At 42.2% G+C, this 18,544-nt stretch overlaps 2 protein-coding genes across 4 annotated transcripts in view; both read left to right on the forward strand.

Moving 5' to 3' along the window:
* Positions 1 to 8,001: 8,001 nt before the first annotated feature.
* On the forward strand, positions 8,002 to 12,547 carry batf (basic leucine zipper transcription factor, ATF-like). The gene is made up of 3 exons (XM_083642671.1): positions 8,002 to 8,111; positions 9,224 to 9,328; positions 11,617 to 12,547. The coding sequence occupies exons 1-3, from the start codon at positions 8,046 to 8,048 to the stop codon at positions 11,821 to 11,823; spliced, it is 378 nt and encodes a 125-aa protein (XP_083498797.1). The 5' UTR covers positions 8,002 to 8,045; the 3' UTR covers positions 11,824 to 12,547.
* Positions 12,548 to 13,854: 1,307 nt separating this feature from the next.
* flvcr2b (FLVCR choline and putative heme transporter 2b) overlaps positions 13,855 to 18,544 on the forward strand; it is a 27,265-nt gene continuing 22,575 nt past the window's right edge. For all 3 annotated transcript variants that reach the window (XM_083642766.1, XM_083642767.1, XM_083642768.1), the window contains exons 1-2: positions 13,855 to 14,376; positions 17,863 to 18,004. In XM_083642766.1, the coding sequence (XP_083498892.1) occupies positions 13,891 to 14,376; positions 17,863 to 18,004 (628 nt within the window). In that variant the 5' untranslated portion in view covers positions 13,855 to 13,890. The remainder of the gene's footprint in view (positions 14,377 to 17,862; positions 18,005 to 18,544) is intronic.

The following is an 18,544-nucleotide window of genomic DNA, read 5'->3' on the forward strand; positions in this document are numbered from 1 at the left end:
TGTCTCATCAAAACGCTGTGAAGAAAGCAGTCAGCCTGATGAAAAAGAGACGGAGATTTATCTGCCCCCTCCTCCCACCGCATGCCACGACCAATTCCTATAAGGAAAGAAAAATGAAATGTGGGACCTACCAAAGACACACCTACTACAGTACAGTATGAACATGATGCCACCGGATTCTGATGATCTCACAGGCCGAACGTGTCACCAAAGGGTCTCTCTCTGAACTTGGGGCCAACTAACAAGTGAAGAAATTGAATTTTAGACGTTATATTCATGCCTGGCGTACACAATGATTGGATGAGTGAAAACACATTTTAAATAAAACAAGTGGGTGCTCTGTTAGGATATTCTATGGATTCAAATAGCATTTCTGGGAGGTGTTTGGGAGCCTTATTTCCGTTATTGCTCTGATGCTTTTGAAGCATCTTTGAAAGCCAATGTGACTGGATTTCTTCATCAGTTCATCCCCAACTGGAGGGAGAGACTATAGCCTATTTTTGTTGGGGTGAACTTGGGGATGATCTTGTTTCAAGGCAGCCATAAGTGGCTCATCAAATTTAGGCTGGGATCCTTATCTTCATGCATTTTATGTTTTTTTTTTATTTTTTACTTGGACCAGAAATGTCATTCTAGCGATTGCACTTAAGGTGTTGATCTCCTTGAGTCTCCTGGAGGGCTAATTGTCAGATAATATTGATTGACAGTTGGCTGATGCCATGTTCTGACCAGTGAGTGTGGGCCGATGGAGAGTGAAGACATGTTGCTGCTTCCCATTCACTGCGGCCTTTTCTCTGCAGTTCCAGGTCAACAAATGTAGGTCAGAGAACAATGCAGTCTCTCTGTTGGGCCATAGCAGGGTGCCGAAACCCTTCACATGCTCCCCTCTGACCCTCATCCCAAGCCTCGCCTCCTAACCGCTCTCTCACACACCATTACACTTGGCAGGTGCACCAGCACACCCAATGGGCTTGTAGTCTGTGAGAGATGTTTCATAATTTAAAGCAGTGGAGGGAGTCACCTTGTGGTTAGAAAATAGAATTGCATCTATCTATCTATCTATAGATAGATATATCTATCTGTCTGTCTATCTATCTATCTATCTATCTATCTATCTATCTATCTATCTATCTATCTATCTATCTATCTATCTATATATCTATCTATATATCTGTCTGTCTGTCTGTCTGTCTGTCTGTCTGTCTGTCTGTCTGTCTGTCTGTCTGTCTGTCTGTCTGTCTGTCTGTCTGTCTATCTATCTATCTATCTATCTATCTATCTATCTATCTATCAATCAGGCCCATACAAGCAGCACAGGAGTAGGCTATTTGCCAGTATCCCCCAAAAACATTTGACCACCTGTAGGCACAGCCAGTCTCCGTCAGTTTGTGCATCTTTAAGGAGGCCCATAGGCTATCTTCTTTTTCTGTTTCTGTTCTGGTTATCCACACTCCAATCTTCTATACTTGTCTTTTTGCTGACTGTTCATCTGTCACTTCCTACTCCTTGCAGCTGTCTTCCTCCTTTTACAGAGGCAGAGACTTTAAGTCACTCCGTCTTGTTCTAAATCTTCCCTGACCTTACTTTAGGCTACTTCTTCAACGTCTGTCTCAATCTATTTTGTTTGATTTGGAGTCTGTGGGGTCTTGTCCTTAACCCTGTCTGAAGATATATCATTAAAAAAATCAACTGCTCTCCCTGGAATTGATATTATTTTCTCTCTGCCCTCCCCCTGCACGTGTAAACTAAAATATTGAGATGAAGGCTTTTTATGTAGCATAAATTGTTAATCTGGACGTACTGTATATTGTGTCTAAAGCTGTTGAATGAACACTCTGTGTACATAAACCTAGCAGAATAACTGAATACGCCCGTTCGTGGTCCTCTTGACGTAATTTCAATAATGTCAAAATGACATCCTGGGAATGATGTCATCCCCACATCTAGCCTACTTACACTGGCAATGTTTGTGTGTTTGTCACATAAAGGTCAAAGGTCATACACAACTTCATCTTCAATTTCCTAATCATTGTGCGGTTAATAGAAACCTCCCACAGTCATTTCCAAGGAAGAGACACCACAAATGGGGGCCTGTTACACTGCTGTATGAATATGAAGAAAGGTCTCTTGAAGGAATCTTCATTGGGGGTTTTTCAAAGTGAAACTCAGGAGTGGCATTTAGTCGACGCTTCTCCGAGGAACCGCAATGACATCAATAATAACTGTAAGAATTTGGCTGGGCGATATGGTCCAAAATCATATCTCTGTATTTTGGCTGATGAATGGTGATATGATCTCCGATATTTTCTACGAAGTGGGCTAAATGTTCAGTTGTATATTAAGTCAAAGCTACATGATGATGTAGGGCTGGACAATATGGACAAAATCAAATATCACAATACTGTTGAAACCCAACGTTAATTATTCAGATATCTAGAAATGTGAAATGCTATGTATTTTCGTTCAGAAATATTTATATTTTACATTTCTGTGGATTGTAGAAACTACAATGCTGTATAATATTTTATCAATAGTGTCACAGCACACACATACCTGCATAACTGTCAGGCTGAAGTGGGTGGAGCTTATGGGGTTACGCTGATGCAGGAGCCTTGAAGAAGGGCTTCCGGGTCAGGGCGAGGTCTCTCTCTAGACCAGGGGTCAGCAACCTAGGGCACGCTGCCACCTCTGGCATGCGAAGTGGCACCAATAAGTGCACAATTCAGATTTTTTTTTTTTTTTAATGTTGAAATACCCTGCCAACTTACCTATTTCACAGCCGTTTGCAATTGTGCGGCCTGTTATTTAGGATATTTACGGTAGTGACCCACGCTACTCTGCCTCTGATTGGTTAGCCTCCTTGCATTCGCATTCCATACATTCTAAAGGCAAGCAGCAGAGAGCAGACAAAAATGTCTGCGCGAAAGACAGACTATGTCAGGTCATCCAGCTAAAAGAAAAACACTGGCACACACTGAATGACAGCCAAATTTGAAAGTGGCGCTTTATATCGAAAAGGTTGGCGACCCCTGCTCTATAGACTTTGCTGCGAGATTGTGTACTATGTGCAATGACTGAGTCATGGGCTGTTAAGTTTTCCTCTCACATAACGGTGTTTTGTTCCAAGTAACGTCCACATGTTATACTGTATGTCTAAAAATTACTGAAAAAGGAGCATCAAGGCAAACCAGGTGAACCAAGCGAAACATGGTGAAAGATGAGCGGCAGGTGTGGTGCCTGAAAGGAACGTGATCAGATACCACGTAAGCTCCACAATAGCCCCATTATGTAACTCTTTTACCTTAAAGCAGCTACGAGCAAGATTTTCGATTGTTATTAAACAGTATAATTATAATATTGATGCATCACATCGATCACATCTTACCTATAATAGTAGCTGAGACCAAATCCGTCTGTCTACCGGCGGGCCGGATAAACCCGGAAGTGAAACGAAACGGTTTACGGCAGCTGCCTGCCTTCAACCGTTTCGCTCTGCCTAGCAACAGACCATAAACACGGAGAACGCCATGCAGGGGCTTGCTACTCTCGCGAACATCTCTCGTTATATTCTAACAGTTTGTTTGGAAGTAATTTTGTTATTTTGTGGTTATGGCCGAAGTGGCTGCCGCAAACGGTTTCATTTCACTTCCTGATCTGCCCCGGCCACAGACAGACTAATCGTCAAGACAACACTGGCCGATTCACTCGGGGTTCAAGCAAGACTACTCGGCGTTGGTCTCGTCTACTATTAGAGGTAAGATGTGATGCATCGATATTACATTTAGACTGTTTAATAACAATCGAAAATCTTGCTCGTAGCTGCTTTAATATAACAGCTTTTTAATCATCTTGATGGTACAGTGGTACATGTTTTGCTTGCTAGCTTGATTAGTGGCGCGACTAGCTACACTGAAACAAGTTGAGACAACAACATTTAGGGATATTTTGAGCCCCCCCCCCCCCCCCCCCTTCTTCAGCAAATCAGTTATAAACACTGCAGAAAGGTAAGCACAGTGGAGAGTATAGGAAGCAGAAACAGTAAAATAAGGCTGATATCTCAACATATAAAGAGGGAAGTGTAGCATTTAGGTGCATGGAGGCGCTGTTTCCCCAAATAGAAAAACTATACAGAATGGGGCTTTAACCCTGCTCAGTCTGACAGCTTCTTTATGTAAGCTGTTGGAAGCCCTAGAGATGACAATAATAACAATAACGATACCCAGAGGTGTGGTCTGCCATCACAAGAGTCATCAACTGTGGATATAATTTATATGTGAGTAAAGGCAAATAATAGAACAGCTAGAAGAGTGGTATTAAAGCTCCGAAAAATAAAACACTTTACTGTAATGCAGCTTGTAAACTCAGGAAAAGAGAACACTTACGCCATATCATGATATTCCGATATCCAAAACCTAAAATAAGACGATATCTAGTCTCATATCACAATATCGATATACTGCAGCCCTATTGAAGACATCATCATACAGTTGAAATTTGTATTACGAAGTACATGTATCATCCCTCATGTCATGACTTCATGTCATGATACTTGTCACCTTCACATTTTACTGTACATTATTATATAATGCAAAATGTATATAAGGTTTCCACCCGACAGCAGCGATATTATATCATATTATATATGATATAATTTAGATTTCATTCACACCAACAGGTTTAATGCAGGTGCCCAGACAGGATCCAACAGAAATGCACTTGCAGCAGAGGCCACTTCAACACTGTCCACACCCAAAGTGACGGCTGAAAATATGTTTGTGATAGTAATGAATTAAATTACAAAAATATCCTAAATGTTCAAAACATATTGATACCTTTTAGCACGTATCACAGTCTACTGTTTGTGTTGACTAGCTTTGAATTGTACACAAATGTATTTTGACTAGCTTTGAATTGTAAATGAATGTATTTTTATATTAATAACAAATTTATGGAATTTAATGTTTATCATGTAGCCTAATTTCTTATGTACACTATGTCAAGTGTGGACCCCAGGAAGCTGATAGCCATGGCATCAGCTAATAGGGATCCTTAAAATACTTATATGGTTGATCAAAGTTCACCCAGGCTCAGACACCTAATGGATCTTTTGCATCTTTCAGGCGCCCTAAGGTCAGTTAAGGTTTAGAGAGCAACATGGCAGAAAGTGAGCCATAAGTAAAATCGCCAGACTTGGCTAATCAGCTTATTATTATTTTTTACTCAAGTGTTTTGGATTCGTTAAATGTCAAGTATTAGAAACGTCATGGTCTGCCCTTGTCCAAGCTTTTCAAAATTCCTGTGATGGTGGAACATGTTTTTGTGTGGGAGGGCTGTTCTGCCAAGCAAAGCTGTTTTGGTCCAGATTTTATTTTTCTCTCTCACAAGAAAATCTTGTTCTTGCACCACCAAATGCTACCTTGTGATAATTTGGAAGGAAAACAAGAGATATGAGAAATTGCAACTTAATGGCACAGCAGCTTTAGCGTTTTCACCCCCTGGATATGTACAGTATAATAATAACAATAATAACTTTATTTATAGAGCACCTTTCACAGACCGAAATCACAAAGTGCTTTACAAAGCAAAAGAAAATACAGAGAATACAATATTAAAATCGAGAATAAAAATAGAGGTCACTGAACATAGTGTTCAGGACAGTAAACAATGGGTAGAGCAAAACTACACACTACAAACGGACCACGTTGTTAAAAGATATATCATTCAATAAAACATCAACAAAACAGGGATACAGGGCAAGACCAGCATCAGTGGTGTGTCAGCTTCCAGCTTCTTCTTCTTCTTCTTCTTCTTCTTCTTCTTCTTCTTCTTCTTCTTCTTCTTCTTCTTCTTCTTGTTCTTCTTCTTCTTCTTCTTCTACTTCTTCTTCTTCTTCTTCTTCTTCTTCTTCTTCTTCTTCTTCTTCTTCTTCTTCTTCTTCTTCTACTTCTTCTTCTTCTTCTTCTCCTTCTTCATTTTTAGCATTGTGTTGGCCATACAAATATTTTCAAGGAGCATTATGTAGGGCAGGCTTAGCCTGGGTAAACCCAGCCTCCGCGTGACCTGTATGTGCACATAGAGGTCACGTGGAGGCTGGGTTTACCCAGGCTAGGGCAGGCTATGAGTGTAAGACACAAGCAAAATATGAAGACCCTGTCCAAAGTCAAGAGGATCTGAATGCAAAAACAAATTAGCTGCCAGCGCCGTGTAATTCCCCCCCAAGTGTTTATAGGACGAATCAGCATGACATCACAACAACAACAAAGTACTTCCGGGTGCCACTGCAGCAAGAACTAGTATGAAATTAAGCTAAAAAGATGTGCCAAACAAACGGTAATATCTCAAAAACGATATCATCACTACATCACTTATATATTGACACTGTGAGTGAGAGCAGAAGTAGCTAAAGGATTTGAGGTATAATATATTTTCTTTAGTGTTAAAAGTTGTGTAAACTGTCGCAGTTTTAAAATGTGTGAATTTAGTAAAAAGTACAGCCTGCTAGAGTGAGTTACTGGCTCCATAGGGTCCCATTATAAAGATTGAAAAAAGTATGAAACATAAACTGTGATCTCTCAGAGTCAAAAGGTCAAATTAAAGCTGTATTAAGGTGATAGAGTCCTAAAAGTGGTGACTCGCTTAAAATATGAAGTAGTTAGAGTTCAAAGAGGGCATGGTTGATCACCATGAACTGCTGTTTACAGTAAAACACACGGAAGTCCGTTTCTTTGCAAGCATGCTGATTCGTCCTATAGATTTCTTCAAACTGCCAATTTGCTTCAAGACGCCCAAATTCTTATTGTACATGCAGGCGTTTAGAGAAGAAACACTCAGAGGAAAGTTTAGGTGGGGTGCTGGGGAGCCCCTTGAGCATTTCTCAATGCCCAAGTCCGTGATATTGGCTCAGCTCATTGCAGCTGGTGTGGTGCAAGCAGAGGAGTACAAGTGGCGGAAACCACCATGAAGCAATGTGTAAATATTCACAGCCCAGTCATCCATGTGGAGTTTCTCTCTCTGCATGGGATGCACTGTCTCTCGAGGCTTAAGGCGAAACTTGTCAGTGTAGCTGTTTGCTTAAAAGGGGAAGAGAGGGAATGCCCAGGTCAGAAAAGTACATCGCTTTACTGTAATGCAGCCTCTAAACCCAAACCAGGAAAACACAACACTTGTGCCATATCGCAATAGGCTACCATATCCAAAATCTGAGACGATATCTAGTCTCATCACTATATCAATATATTGCCCAGCCCGTACACACACACACACACACACACACACACACACACACACACACACACACACACACACACACACACACACACACACACACACACACACACACAGAAAGAGTAACGCAGCAAGGGATATCTTCTATTTAGGAGAAAAGTACTCCCATTATTATGTAATTCTTATTATGCACCTGATTAACACAAACAATAATTCCATATAGCAATTAATTCCTTCCTTACACTCAATCAATATTCATCATATAACTTTAGGTGAGATTATTTGGCATATGTCCAACTATTTGTTGAAAATGTATCTTCAGCCCAGTGATCAAGATGGCCTCGTTCTGGAGTTTACAAGATTACCTTATGTACTTTAACTTTCCATCAGACATGTGACTTCCAGTCTAACGTAACCTACCCTGATTCTTACCAGAAGCCACATCAGATAGAGCTCATTAGGCAGTCTCATCCAGTGTATATGTGTGTCAGAGAGAGAGAGAGAGAAAGAGAGAGAGAGAGAGAGAGAGACACGTGTGTCAGAGAGAGAGAGAGAGAGAGAGAGAGAGAGAGAAAGGAAGAGTGTGAGTGAGAGAGAGAGAGAGAGAGAGAGAGAGAGAGCGAGAGAGAGAAAGAAAAGGGGGTGTGACAGAAAGGGAAAGAAGAGAGAGGGAGAAAAAGAGTCATTACTCACTAAGTGATAAGCCAGGTTGTCCTCAGCACTTGTTCTGGTGCACAGACTCGCACCCGCACACACACACACACACACACACTGAAAAGCAGAAAGCAGAAGTGGAGAAGGACCAGGGGTTTCAGTCGGCTATGGCTCACGGCTCCGACAGCAATGACACAACTTACACCAGGTCGCCATCACCTGGAAGCAGGCCGGTAAGTGTGTGCACTACTTCCTTTACTGTCTCTCTACAATGTATCCGTTTGCACTTATTTGGCTACATCACATTTTAACAAATGACTTTCTGAATGTGTAAAGAGACCATTAAGAGAGAATTTCAATAATATGTTCATCAGATAAACACAATATGTCTTCCAGTATGACTGGGTACAGTGTGCGTATTTGTTGGACATTAATATAATGTAGAGGTAGATCATTCTTGGCTATTCTAACACTTTCTCTGAGTCTTTCACATGCACACATGCCTCACTTCAGTGTGGGCTTGTGCAAATTGGAAAACGTATCAAGCAGCGATATGGTCACCTGTTTTGGAAGCCATCAATCTGAATGATGTGAGAGCTGTCAGAGACAGAGAGCATGTTAGAAATGTCTGAGCATGTGGGATATTGCTCATCACCATCCCACTTGAAAAGTGTGCGAACTGGTCACGTGCGCCTGTCTTTTCTCCAGCACATTCTAACTCCATCCTTGTTGCAAAACAATATCCACAAGCTATGTTGTTACATAATGTGACCAACTGTGAGCCTCATTATATTTGGATAAAGCAAAGTATCCATAGCATGACTTTATTTTTGCAATAAATATACAACTTGGTGAGAGCTAGAATGTGATCATGAAGGTGATTGGTTATTGATTGGTTATTTTTGCGTGGTCTGTGTATAGGTTATAGTCAATAGAGCATTTATGGAATATACGGAAGATGATCAATGAAATGACTTCATGAATTATATATTGTCCCTTAAGTAGATGCCCAACTGACTCAGCATTTTGACTGTGCTTAGTTATTGCGATACCACAGAAGTGTAGCGTTCAGGACATGAAACCGGGCGTTCTACCTAACCGATGACTCAGCCACTCCCTAACCCAGCCCTTAACATTAGGTGTAATGTTAAGTGTGAAACTGTCATTAAAAAGAAACGGATACGACTTCCATTTCTCAACATCATTCAGTCATGGGAGGGACGTGAACCGCAACAGTCTTATCAGCCTCCATGCTGATTCATCTTAAACAATCGAGCATATTATGCTGTCGTCAATTTTTCAAGTTCGGAATCAACATTAACTTTAAGCCTTTGTATTTTGTCAGAACTCCTCAGATGATACTAGGAAGGTGATGCGGAGGGAGAAGAACCGGATTGCAGCTCAGAAAAGCAGGATGAGACAAACCCAGAAGGCTGACAGTCTACACTTGGTGAGGATTTTTTTTTTTTTTGCATCATGGCTTGGGCATCAACAGCAACACAATTTGAATCTGGAATACTCAGAATCTAATCATGCCACAAAATATTTGACCTAATGTGACCTTGTGCAAACATTGAGGCACCCATATGGTATGAAGTATAACAACATTGTTCCTTTTGTATCAAATATTGTGAAATACTGTTCCGACAACAAGTACCACATAGATTTCCAACCACATGGCAAAGAAAGTTGGCAGGTCACAACCCAAATGTATAGCTCTATAAGCCACCACACAAGAGCTTCATTGTATTGTGTGTGTGCTTTGTGCGGTCACAAATCAGGTTATTTATGACGTGTACAGTTCACACTCCAAGATGTTTAGCAGGAACTAGGCTCTCTAATACCTGCAAAATGGGGTGGAAATCGCACTACCGGTACTTTTACCTCAGAGGCTTTAGCAAAAATCCCAGCTCACCATTTTGGTGCAAGGTTGTTGCATACAGAAGAGCAGCAGGATTGAGTCTGTTAACTGTCCAGTCTAACGCCACCATGTGTAGCCAAACGTTGCTGTCTTGTTGGTCTGTTTCTAAGCGCACATGCAGTCCTTCTGAGTCTCTGGGAATTGGTTTGTACTATATTTACAATACGCTACCTGACCATATGTCATGGCTTCTGTTGACTTGGATGCTTCTCAGCACTGGAGATGATTGCACTAAATATAATAACAAGAGTTATTCTCTAGCTCACTACATGTGGTCGGTGGTGCAGTGCTAAAGCTCACACTTTCATTACCACACTCTTTTAGGTGAGGCTTTTAGTCACCAACTGTCCCTAGAAATCTTGAGTTAACTAGCTTGTTTATCCAGTATGTCCATGGACAATGACATCTCCATCAAGCATAGTAATTATCTTATGAACACCTTTCTAACTTATAGTAATCTTAGATGCTGTCACCTCGTACATGGACCCATATTTGTGCATACTACTGACCTATCTGTTCTGTCTGTGACTTGAGGCCTCAGTGAATTTCTGGTGTACTGTGCTCCGTTTGCGTCGCTTTTCTTTTTAACTTTATCAGATGATCTGGAGGGAATATGGTGTCATCGTCGACCTTCAAACAAACCCACATTGTAGTTAGCACTTAGCAGTAGATCCTGCCTTTGTGATTTGAATAGATGAGATTCCCTCTCTGCACGGTGCGCGGCGCGTTGCACATTACCCATCTCTTTGAGCCGTGTCAGAGTCACACAGAACACTAGGGGACCACAGAGCATATTTTGTGGTTTTGGTTTCGTCGTCTCACTAGATAAACAGGAAGGTGAAGTTTTCCTTCTCTATGACACTGGTCTTATTTCCTGTTTCTGCAGTAGTATTTCTTCTTCAGCGTAAACGAGCTTCAGATTGTAGGTCGTGGGCAGGAGGGGAGAAAAAGGCAGTCACTTCTGGTAAAGCGCTGATAGCAGTGGGCTGTATTTGGCTGAGTGACGCAAGTGCAGGGGTTTGCCCAAAGAGCTTCTGACAGTAAGGCCCTATTGCTCGGTGCTATCATCTCTGGCCATGGTGTATGTGTGATGACCTTTTGAATACCCAAGTGGAAGATTTCTCCCCTGCTATTCCCACACTATAAAGAAGTGTCATCACCCACTAACTGACAGGTTGCACCATTGATCCTATCTCACAGTTGTAGCTACTAACATGTGAACATGTGAACCCCAGTAGGCTAACAGGTGTACGGTTACTTAACCAAAGTAGAGTTAGATCCTCTAAAACATTATAATGGAAACTGTTGATACTGTTCTGCCTCAGTGACTTGCACAGTTCAGCCAGTTAGTTGACATTGCTTGTAAGGCTTGTGTTTAAGTAAGTATAGTGGATATCATTCAAATCTGATGAACAGTGATTCTTGAATTGGCTATCAGTACAATACATACATACATACAGTACATACATACATACATACATACATACATACATACATACATACATACATACATACATACATACATACATACATACATAGATAAATACCTACCTACCTACCTACCTACCTATCTACCTACTGGACAAAATCATATCTGACAATAACAAATATGATCTGAGAGACAAAATCTCATTAAATGGGGGTCTGTGGCCATAACATGGACCACATTAGAGTCCTTGATGAAAAAGGTTGAGGGTCACTGATGTAATGTGAATCCACCTTACTGTGAAACCACAGGGATAACATCTTCAATAACATCTTCATTGCCATAATGAAGGACAAGTCTGTTCAAACATGGTTTCACTGTCTGCTTGCAGGAGAGTGAGAACCTGGAGAAGGAGAACACTGCCCTGAAGAAGGAGGTGAAGCGGTTGACGGAGGAAGCCAAGTACCTCTCCACCGTGCTGAGCAGCCATGAGCCTCTGTGCACCAGCCTGCCTCCACAGACAGCGGACCTCCTCTATCCTCCTCACCACAGCAGCTATCACCACCAACGCATCGCTGTGCCACACTACCAGCACTGAGCTCGCCTGGCTGACTACTGTGAAGGCCGAAGATGTGCTGCGAAAGATGACTGACCTCAACGGAGAGTGAATGACTTGAGAGTAAAGGACGGACATATTGCTTATAGATGTCTTTGTTCAGTTTTTTCCACATAGTAGTTTACAAAAACAATTTTAATGGGAAAACTGATCAAGGACTAACATGCAGGGCTAGTATATCCTTATCCGCCAAAGATTGAGGAGATGGAAACCAAACTGTGTTTGGGATTGACAAGCAGCAGTATTGAAAACTATTTATTTTGTTTCTGATCATCTATTTGCTTATATATGATTAGAATCAGTGATTGGCATGTGCCATTTTATGGTTTGGTGGGTACTGTAGATTTATGATCTTTGAAGTAGTCTATGTTTACATTGAGAAAACAAACCTATGTTAGGGTGACTCAGACAATATTTTTGTAAATTGCTTTTTCTAGTGTGTTGGAGAGCACCTTTGTCAAGTGTAACCTGTTAGTTGAAACTTTTTTTTTTATCAACATGTTTTTAGTTTTTATGTTAATATGTTATAGTCTATTTTGTGTAATGTAGACCGAAAATGCTCAGGAGATTTGATTGTTGACACAAATAGAATGTAAAGTCAAGGTCCTATACGCAAAACTTGATGAAAATGAAATGTTTTATTGTAGAGAATGGGCATTCAAAACGTCCTTGACTTGACTGTGGAAACCATTCTGTAGTGGTGATAGCTGGATGCTAAGTCGAACACCAGCACTGATATTGATGTAAGAAGAGATACTGATGTTGTAAGAAGACCAGCACTGATATTTATTAAATGTGATGCCTTACAGCTGATCATTATGAACTCCTGACTGTTGTTATTCAGACCATACGTTTTCACAGATATTGCCCAGATACTGTAACACTGACAGTTAGGCTACTTTGTATCATAAAAGGATGTTGTATTTCTGACAGTAGCGCCCTAGATGGCGCTGTTTACCAGTAAGAGAAAGTGACAACAGTGTAGGCTACACAATGAAGGCCTATCCACAATACAAATAATTTTGTCTGTGCATGTCCTTGAACCCAATTGAGGCGTTTATCTCGTTCACCACTTTGTCAACACATTCCTTGTGTTAGTGAACAAAAACAATTGACTTGGTTGAATGTTTTACCATAGTAAATGAGTACCATAATGCTTTATTATTACTACTCAACAAAGTTTAAACAAATTGATCACGTGTAGCCTATACATTTCAAATATAATATCAGACTGGCAAACTCATTCAGAATCCACAACAGAACAATCGTAGTCAAAACAAACCCATGAAAGATATTCCGACTCACTGCCCAGTAGTTTTACAGGCTGACTCGAAACCAGAAAGGGGAGTTCAGGAATAAACTCCGCCCTTGGAGCAGATCTGGCAGACTCCTTCATTCAGCCAGGATCCCAAAGCAGTTTGCATGAGGTCCGGGTGGAAGCGAGGCTGCGTAGGGTCACAGGGACTCGAACACGTGTTGACACTGGAAACTGGCGCCTCGTGGACCGAAGCGGGCATATCCTCACATTACATGATATCCGTAACACCAAAGTCCTTCTCTACTATGGGCTTTGAGCGTAAGTAAAGTAGGTCACTAGAGCCAAATTCAACCCGGAGAGGAAATGCTAACGGACCAGTTGGAAGTTGTACACTTGAGCCTCACCGCTACAGTTCTCTGACAAACCATAGTTTACAGCCGTGAAGTGTAGCCTATATATCATTTAGATTGTACCCGTTACCGTTAGCTGAACACGTCATTGTAATACTATTGTTGTTAACGTGACACTTGACGAGATACTGTTCGCGCTCATGAGTCACTAGTTTTAAGCTACTTGCAGTGCCTTTCCCCGCATACAGTAGCTACACAGTACGTACATTAACAAGCGCACTAGAAAACTTTTAGGCTTTATGAGCCTTTATGTGTAACGTTATAGGCTTATAGGATCAGCCGGCTATATGTTTTAATATGGGCGAAAAACAAGCAATTGGTGACATTGAAATGAATGAAATCAACGGCAATCATAATCCTGTGGATTTAGAGAAACATGTAATGATGGATTGTGGAGAAGCCTTGGAGCGCGCTGAGCCGGTGAAACCCACCCGGCTGTACAAACGGCGCTGGCTCATCGTCTTCTTGTTCAGCTCCTATTCTCTCTGCAACTCTTACCAATGGATACAGTACGGCATCATCAACAACATCTTCATGAAGTTCTACAACGTGGACAACTTCACTATAGACTGGATGTCTATGATCTACATGCTGACTTACATTCCGTTCATCTTCCCGGTGACCTGGCTCCTAGATAAGAAGGGGCTCCGGGTCATCGCGCTTGCGGGCACTGCGTTGAACTGTGCGGGGACATGGATCAAGGTGGCCAGCGTCAGACCCAACCTGTTCGCCGTCACCTTGCTCGGACAGTTCTCCTGCTCCTGTGCGCAGGTGTTCATCCTCGGGATGCCGTCGAGGATAGCATCAGTATGGTTTGGTTCAGAGGAGGTATCCACCGCCTGCTCCATCGGAGTCTTCGGGAATCAGGTATGTTGGGGGGGGGGGGGGGGGGGGTAACTGTGCATGTATTTGATCAGATTGATGTAATATCATTGGGGAAAAAATCAGTTTATCTCCACCGATCGCGCTTGGACATATCCAATTGGACGTTTCCACTTGTCAGGTTGCGTAATTACGCACGTTTATGCGACCACGGTGCCTCTCTTGGGCGCCCTCATCATCAACAGTGTACACAGGTGATAGGTCATCAATATGAAAGACACACCTTCAAAAACACACGTGGAAAAGTGGGCACGGTTTGCTGAGGAAAATGAATGGAACAATCCAAATTGGGCCAACCCATCTGTTTTCTCTGCACAAGTGATAGTATTATAGGTATGGCAGGCGTTTTACAAGTATACTGCTCAACACACTTTTGCCATGTACATTGCTCTTTGTATTTTTACTGTGGACTCTATGCTCCTCGTTTATGGTCAACTTCCTGCTTGCTTCTTTTGTGAAATGATGATGCTCATTCATTTGACATTTGTTCTATATTGTGGCACCTGTTCCCAACCACACTGTCATACAAAAAAGACAAGTTCCTCACTTCCCTTTTTACAGAAACATGTGCTATTAACATCTGAGTTTAAATGGATATTTCTGACTTTTAGGAACCCTAGCCCTATTTGCTACTTACCAATGAAGATGTTGAATGATAGATTCTTTTCTCAGCACAATCCACACTGTTCCTCATACTAGCTCCAGATATTTAGACATGCAGCCACAAACCAATACAAGGTCAATAGGGTCACGCTCCTGTCTGTGCAAGCTGACAGATGCTCACCAAATTTACTATTGGAAGAAATAAAAGTCTCAGCCAGGAATTAAATCCCTCAGATCATGTCTTCTTAATTTGGGCATCTTTGTTGGCAGAGACAATTAGTTCAAGCTAGATTTGACACAAGAAAGACGTGTTTTAAAAATGAGAACAAGTAAATATGAATACAAATCTAACGACATAGCTGATGAAATCCACAATGATTGGGGGAATGTAAACTAGACATAGACAGTAAATGCCTTTAGCACTTAATGACAGTGGTATTTATTTAATGTTATAGTGTTAGACTTTGAATAGTCAGTTTCATGATTTTGTATGTAGTCCTTTACAGTCAGGGATGAACTGTGCATAGTTAAACAATAACAAGGACAGAAAAATAATAACCTGCACACTTCTATAGTTGGCTCACAGCAACACAAATAAATTAATCTCCCAATGTCCCTGTTATTTGCACACTAAGCTAAAAGGTAGAGGTCTAACTGGGTAGGAGTGGTTTGGGTAGAATTGGAAAATGGTCAGATATTGGCATCACATGACAGCCCTGGAGACGATAAATATTCAAACATGTGGCCCAGCCTCAATGCCATCACAAGCAGCGTATAGTGAGCAGGCTGAGGACACTTGACACTATCAGAGACACTTTCACACATCCGCACTGGCAACAGTAACAGCAGCTCCAGCGCCTGTCGCTCTGCGGCTCATCTGTAAAGCATCATTCTACAACAAGTCTTTCCAGTGGCAGCCGTCAGCACAGCAGGCTGTCAGGGGAATATGGTCAGACAGATCGATTGTAAGAGCTCTCGGGCTGTTGCACGGACTCACTCTAAGACAGCTGAAATGCCTCTAAACAATTCTATGAAAGGAATCTGTGCAGATTCTGAACTCTGTTTTGAAGAATGGCCTCGGTCAGAGGCCGCAGAGAATCCAGGCCGGGTTAACATACAGTGGAGTCCTCCAGGACATTTGGGAAAAGCCAGGTCCATCGATTCCCGCTTAGACGTGGATCCTTCGTGCGCCGGTGAGCGGGCAGAACTGGTCCCCAAGCCTGAGACCAAGCTGTACCTCCGTCGCTGGCTCATGCTGTTTCTCTTCAGCGCCGTCTCAGGCAGCAATGCCTTCATGTGGCTCCAGTACGGCATCATCAGCAACATCTTCATGCGCTTCTACGACATTGACTCTCTGGCCATCGACTGGCTGTCGCTGATCTACCTGCTCACCTACATCCCGCTCATCCTGCCTGTCCTGTGGCTGCTGGAGCGTCGGGGCATCCGGGACGTGGTGCTGGTGGGCTCGGCCTTCAACTGCATCGGTGCGTGGATCAAAATCGGCAGCGCAGGTCCCGATCTGTTCCCAATCACCTTTCTTGGCCAGTTTGTGTGCTCGGTAGCCACGGTGTTTGTCCTTGGTATTCCTTCCTACCTTGCCTCAGTGTGGTTCGGCCACAGTGAGGTTTCCACCGCCTGTTCCATAGGAGTTCTCGGAAACCAGGTTTGTCCAAATGTCTTGTCCATCGCCATATAATGTCTACCTTTGCACCAGGGTCCATACACTGAGGCAGGAGCAGTGTATACTGACAAACAGTCTGGCTGCTGTGTGTGGGTATACAGGGCTTGGCCGAATGCCATGCTAGTCATACAGGACTTCTAGTACCTCAGTGTGAGAGTCCTGGGCTAATTGTGTTACATGTTTGCTGAAACCATCGCATTATGCTTGTCTATTAATCAGTTGTAAAATCACCCTTGCGCAATTGTTAAGAGGAACACTTGACGATTTTCAACCAGCTTTGTATCATTACAACATCAGTAGTATATCGGTTTTGCACATTCATTTAGTTTGACAGTTATTGAGAGTTGATCTGAGTGAAGTTGTGGACCAGTGATATTGATGTCATTTCATGCACAAATGATATCACTGGTCCACAACTGAACTCAAATCAACTCTCACTAACTGTCAAACTAAATGAATTTCTGCAAAACCCGTTGACAGTTTTCTGATACACTACTGATTATTTGTAATGATACAAAGCTGGTTGAAAATCAGTGGAGTGTTCCTTTAAGTCTTATGTTGGAGGCTTTTAGTCAAACAAAATAGATCCTTTAAAATATGTTCAGGTTTCATAGCAGCATGATTCAATACTTTTAAGAGCTCAGTTACAATTGGAACTGAATCATACAGTACACAATGTAACTTGATCTAAGTATTTTACACATGTGCCACAATAAACAAGGAAATGAGTGAGAGCATTGACAACAGTGACACCTAGTCAAACACGTGTAACGCTAACTACAGTGTGACTGTTATCATGTTGAAAGGACATGTATTAATCGTTTTTTGGGGGTTTGACAGTTCACCATGGCTTCGAAAGCAGCACTCCCTGCAAACTGAGAGGGAGCTCTACATTTGAAGGCCTTGTCTGCCAATAACTGAATTATCCTTAACTAACCAGCAATATTGGCGACATTTGGGACCCACAGGCACCACTACATCCTGGGCCACGAGTTCTAAATTTCAACGAGTCATTTTCCAATTATCGTTAGTGAGAGCAGGGGAAATCGCCTGAATTCCAGTGGTGACAGGTGATCCTCCTCACTGCAGTTCATTCTGGAGCTTGAGTCCTGTTAGTTGTGCATGTTCCTGAATTTAGTCCACTTCTCTCTCTTTAATTTGGCCTGTATGTGTTCATTGTCTTGCAGCTGGGTATTGCCATTGGTTTCCTAGTGCCTCCTATCCTGGTGCCCAATGTGGACGACATGGACGAGCTGGCTCACCACATCCGCATTATGTTCTACATCACAGCAGGAGTGGCCACCTTGCTCTTTATCCTGGTTGTCATTGGTAAGATGTTTACCTTCACAAACCCCAGCATAAAGGTTTTTGGGGGTCGCGGCTCAACACGGTTGGGAACCCCTGCCTTAAAGGATAACGCCGGTATATCATTTTTCTTTTTTCCTGTCGCCATTAATGCCCAAGAAATGTCTAAACCCCCTGATGTATTTGCCACAGTCAAAAGCTATCGCTGTTGAACATGCCTATTGTATTTCTTCCTAACATGATAAACTTAAGGAAAGAATGGAGCTAACTTTTATGCGGGTGCAGCGACATGATTGTGGCCTCAAGGAAAAACTTGTTTAACTTGATGGATTATGTTAAGTCAAGGCAGCACTTTGTCTCTGCTATGTATTTGAAAACAAAGGGAGCCGACTTCCTAACCTGATGCTGCCAGATGGTTTGTTTTCACATAACCATCTGGGAACGAGCCACTTGGCAAACCGTTTCAAAGGGCAGGGGGCACTTTCGAAAAAATACCTGGCAGATGATTGGATGAGCCGTCTGTCTATCACTTCTACCACCACAGGCTCGCTCTTGTTGGCATCA

The sequence above is a fragment of the Poromitra crassiceps genome, assembly GCF_964638095.1.
Source record: "Poromitra crassiceps genome assembly, chromosome: 9".
In the NCBI taxonomy this organism is placed as follows: Eukaryota; Metazoa; Chordata; class Actinopteri; order Beryciformes; family Melamphaidae; genus Poromitra; species Poromitra crassiceps.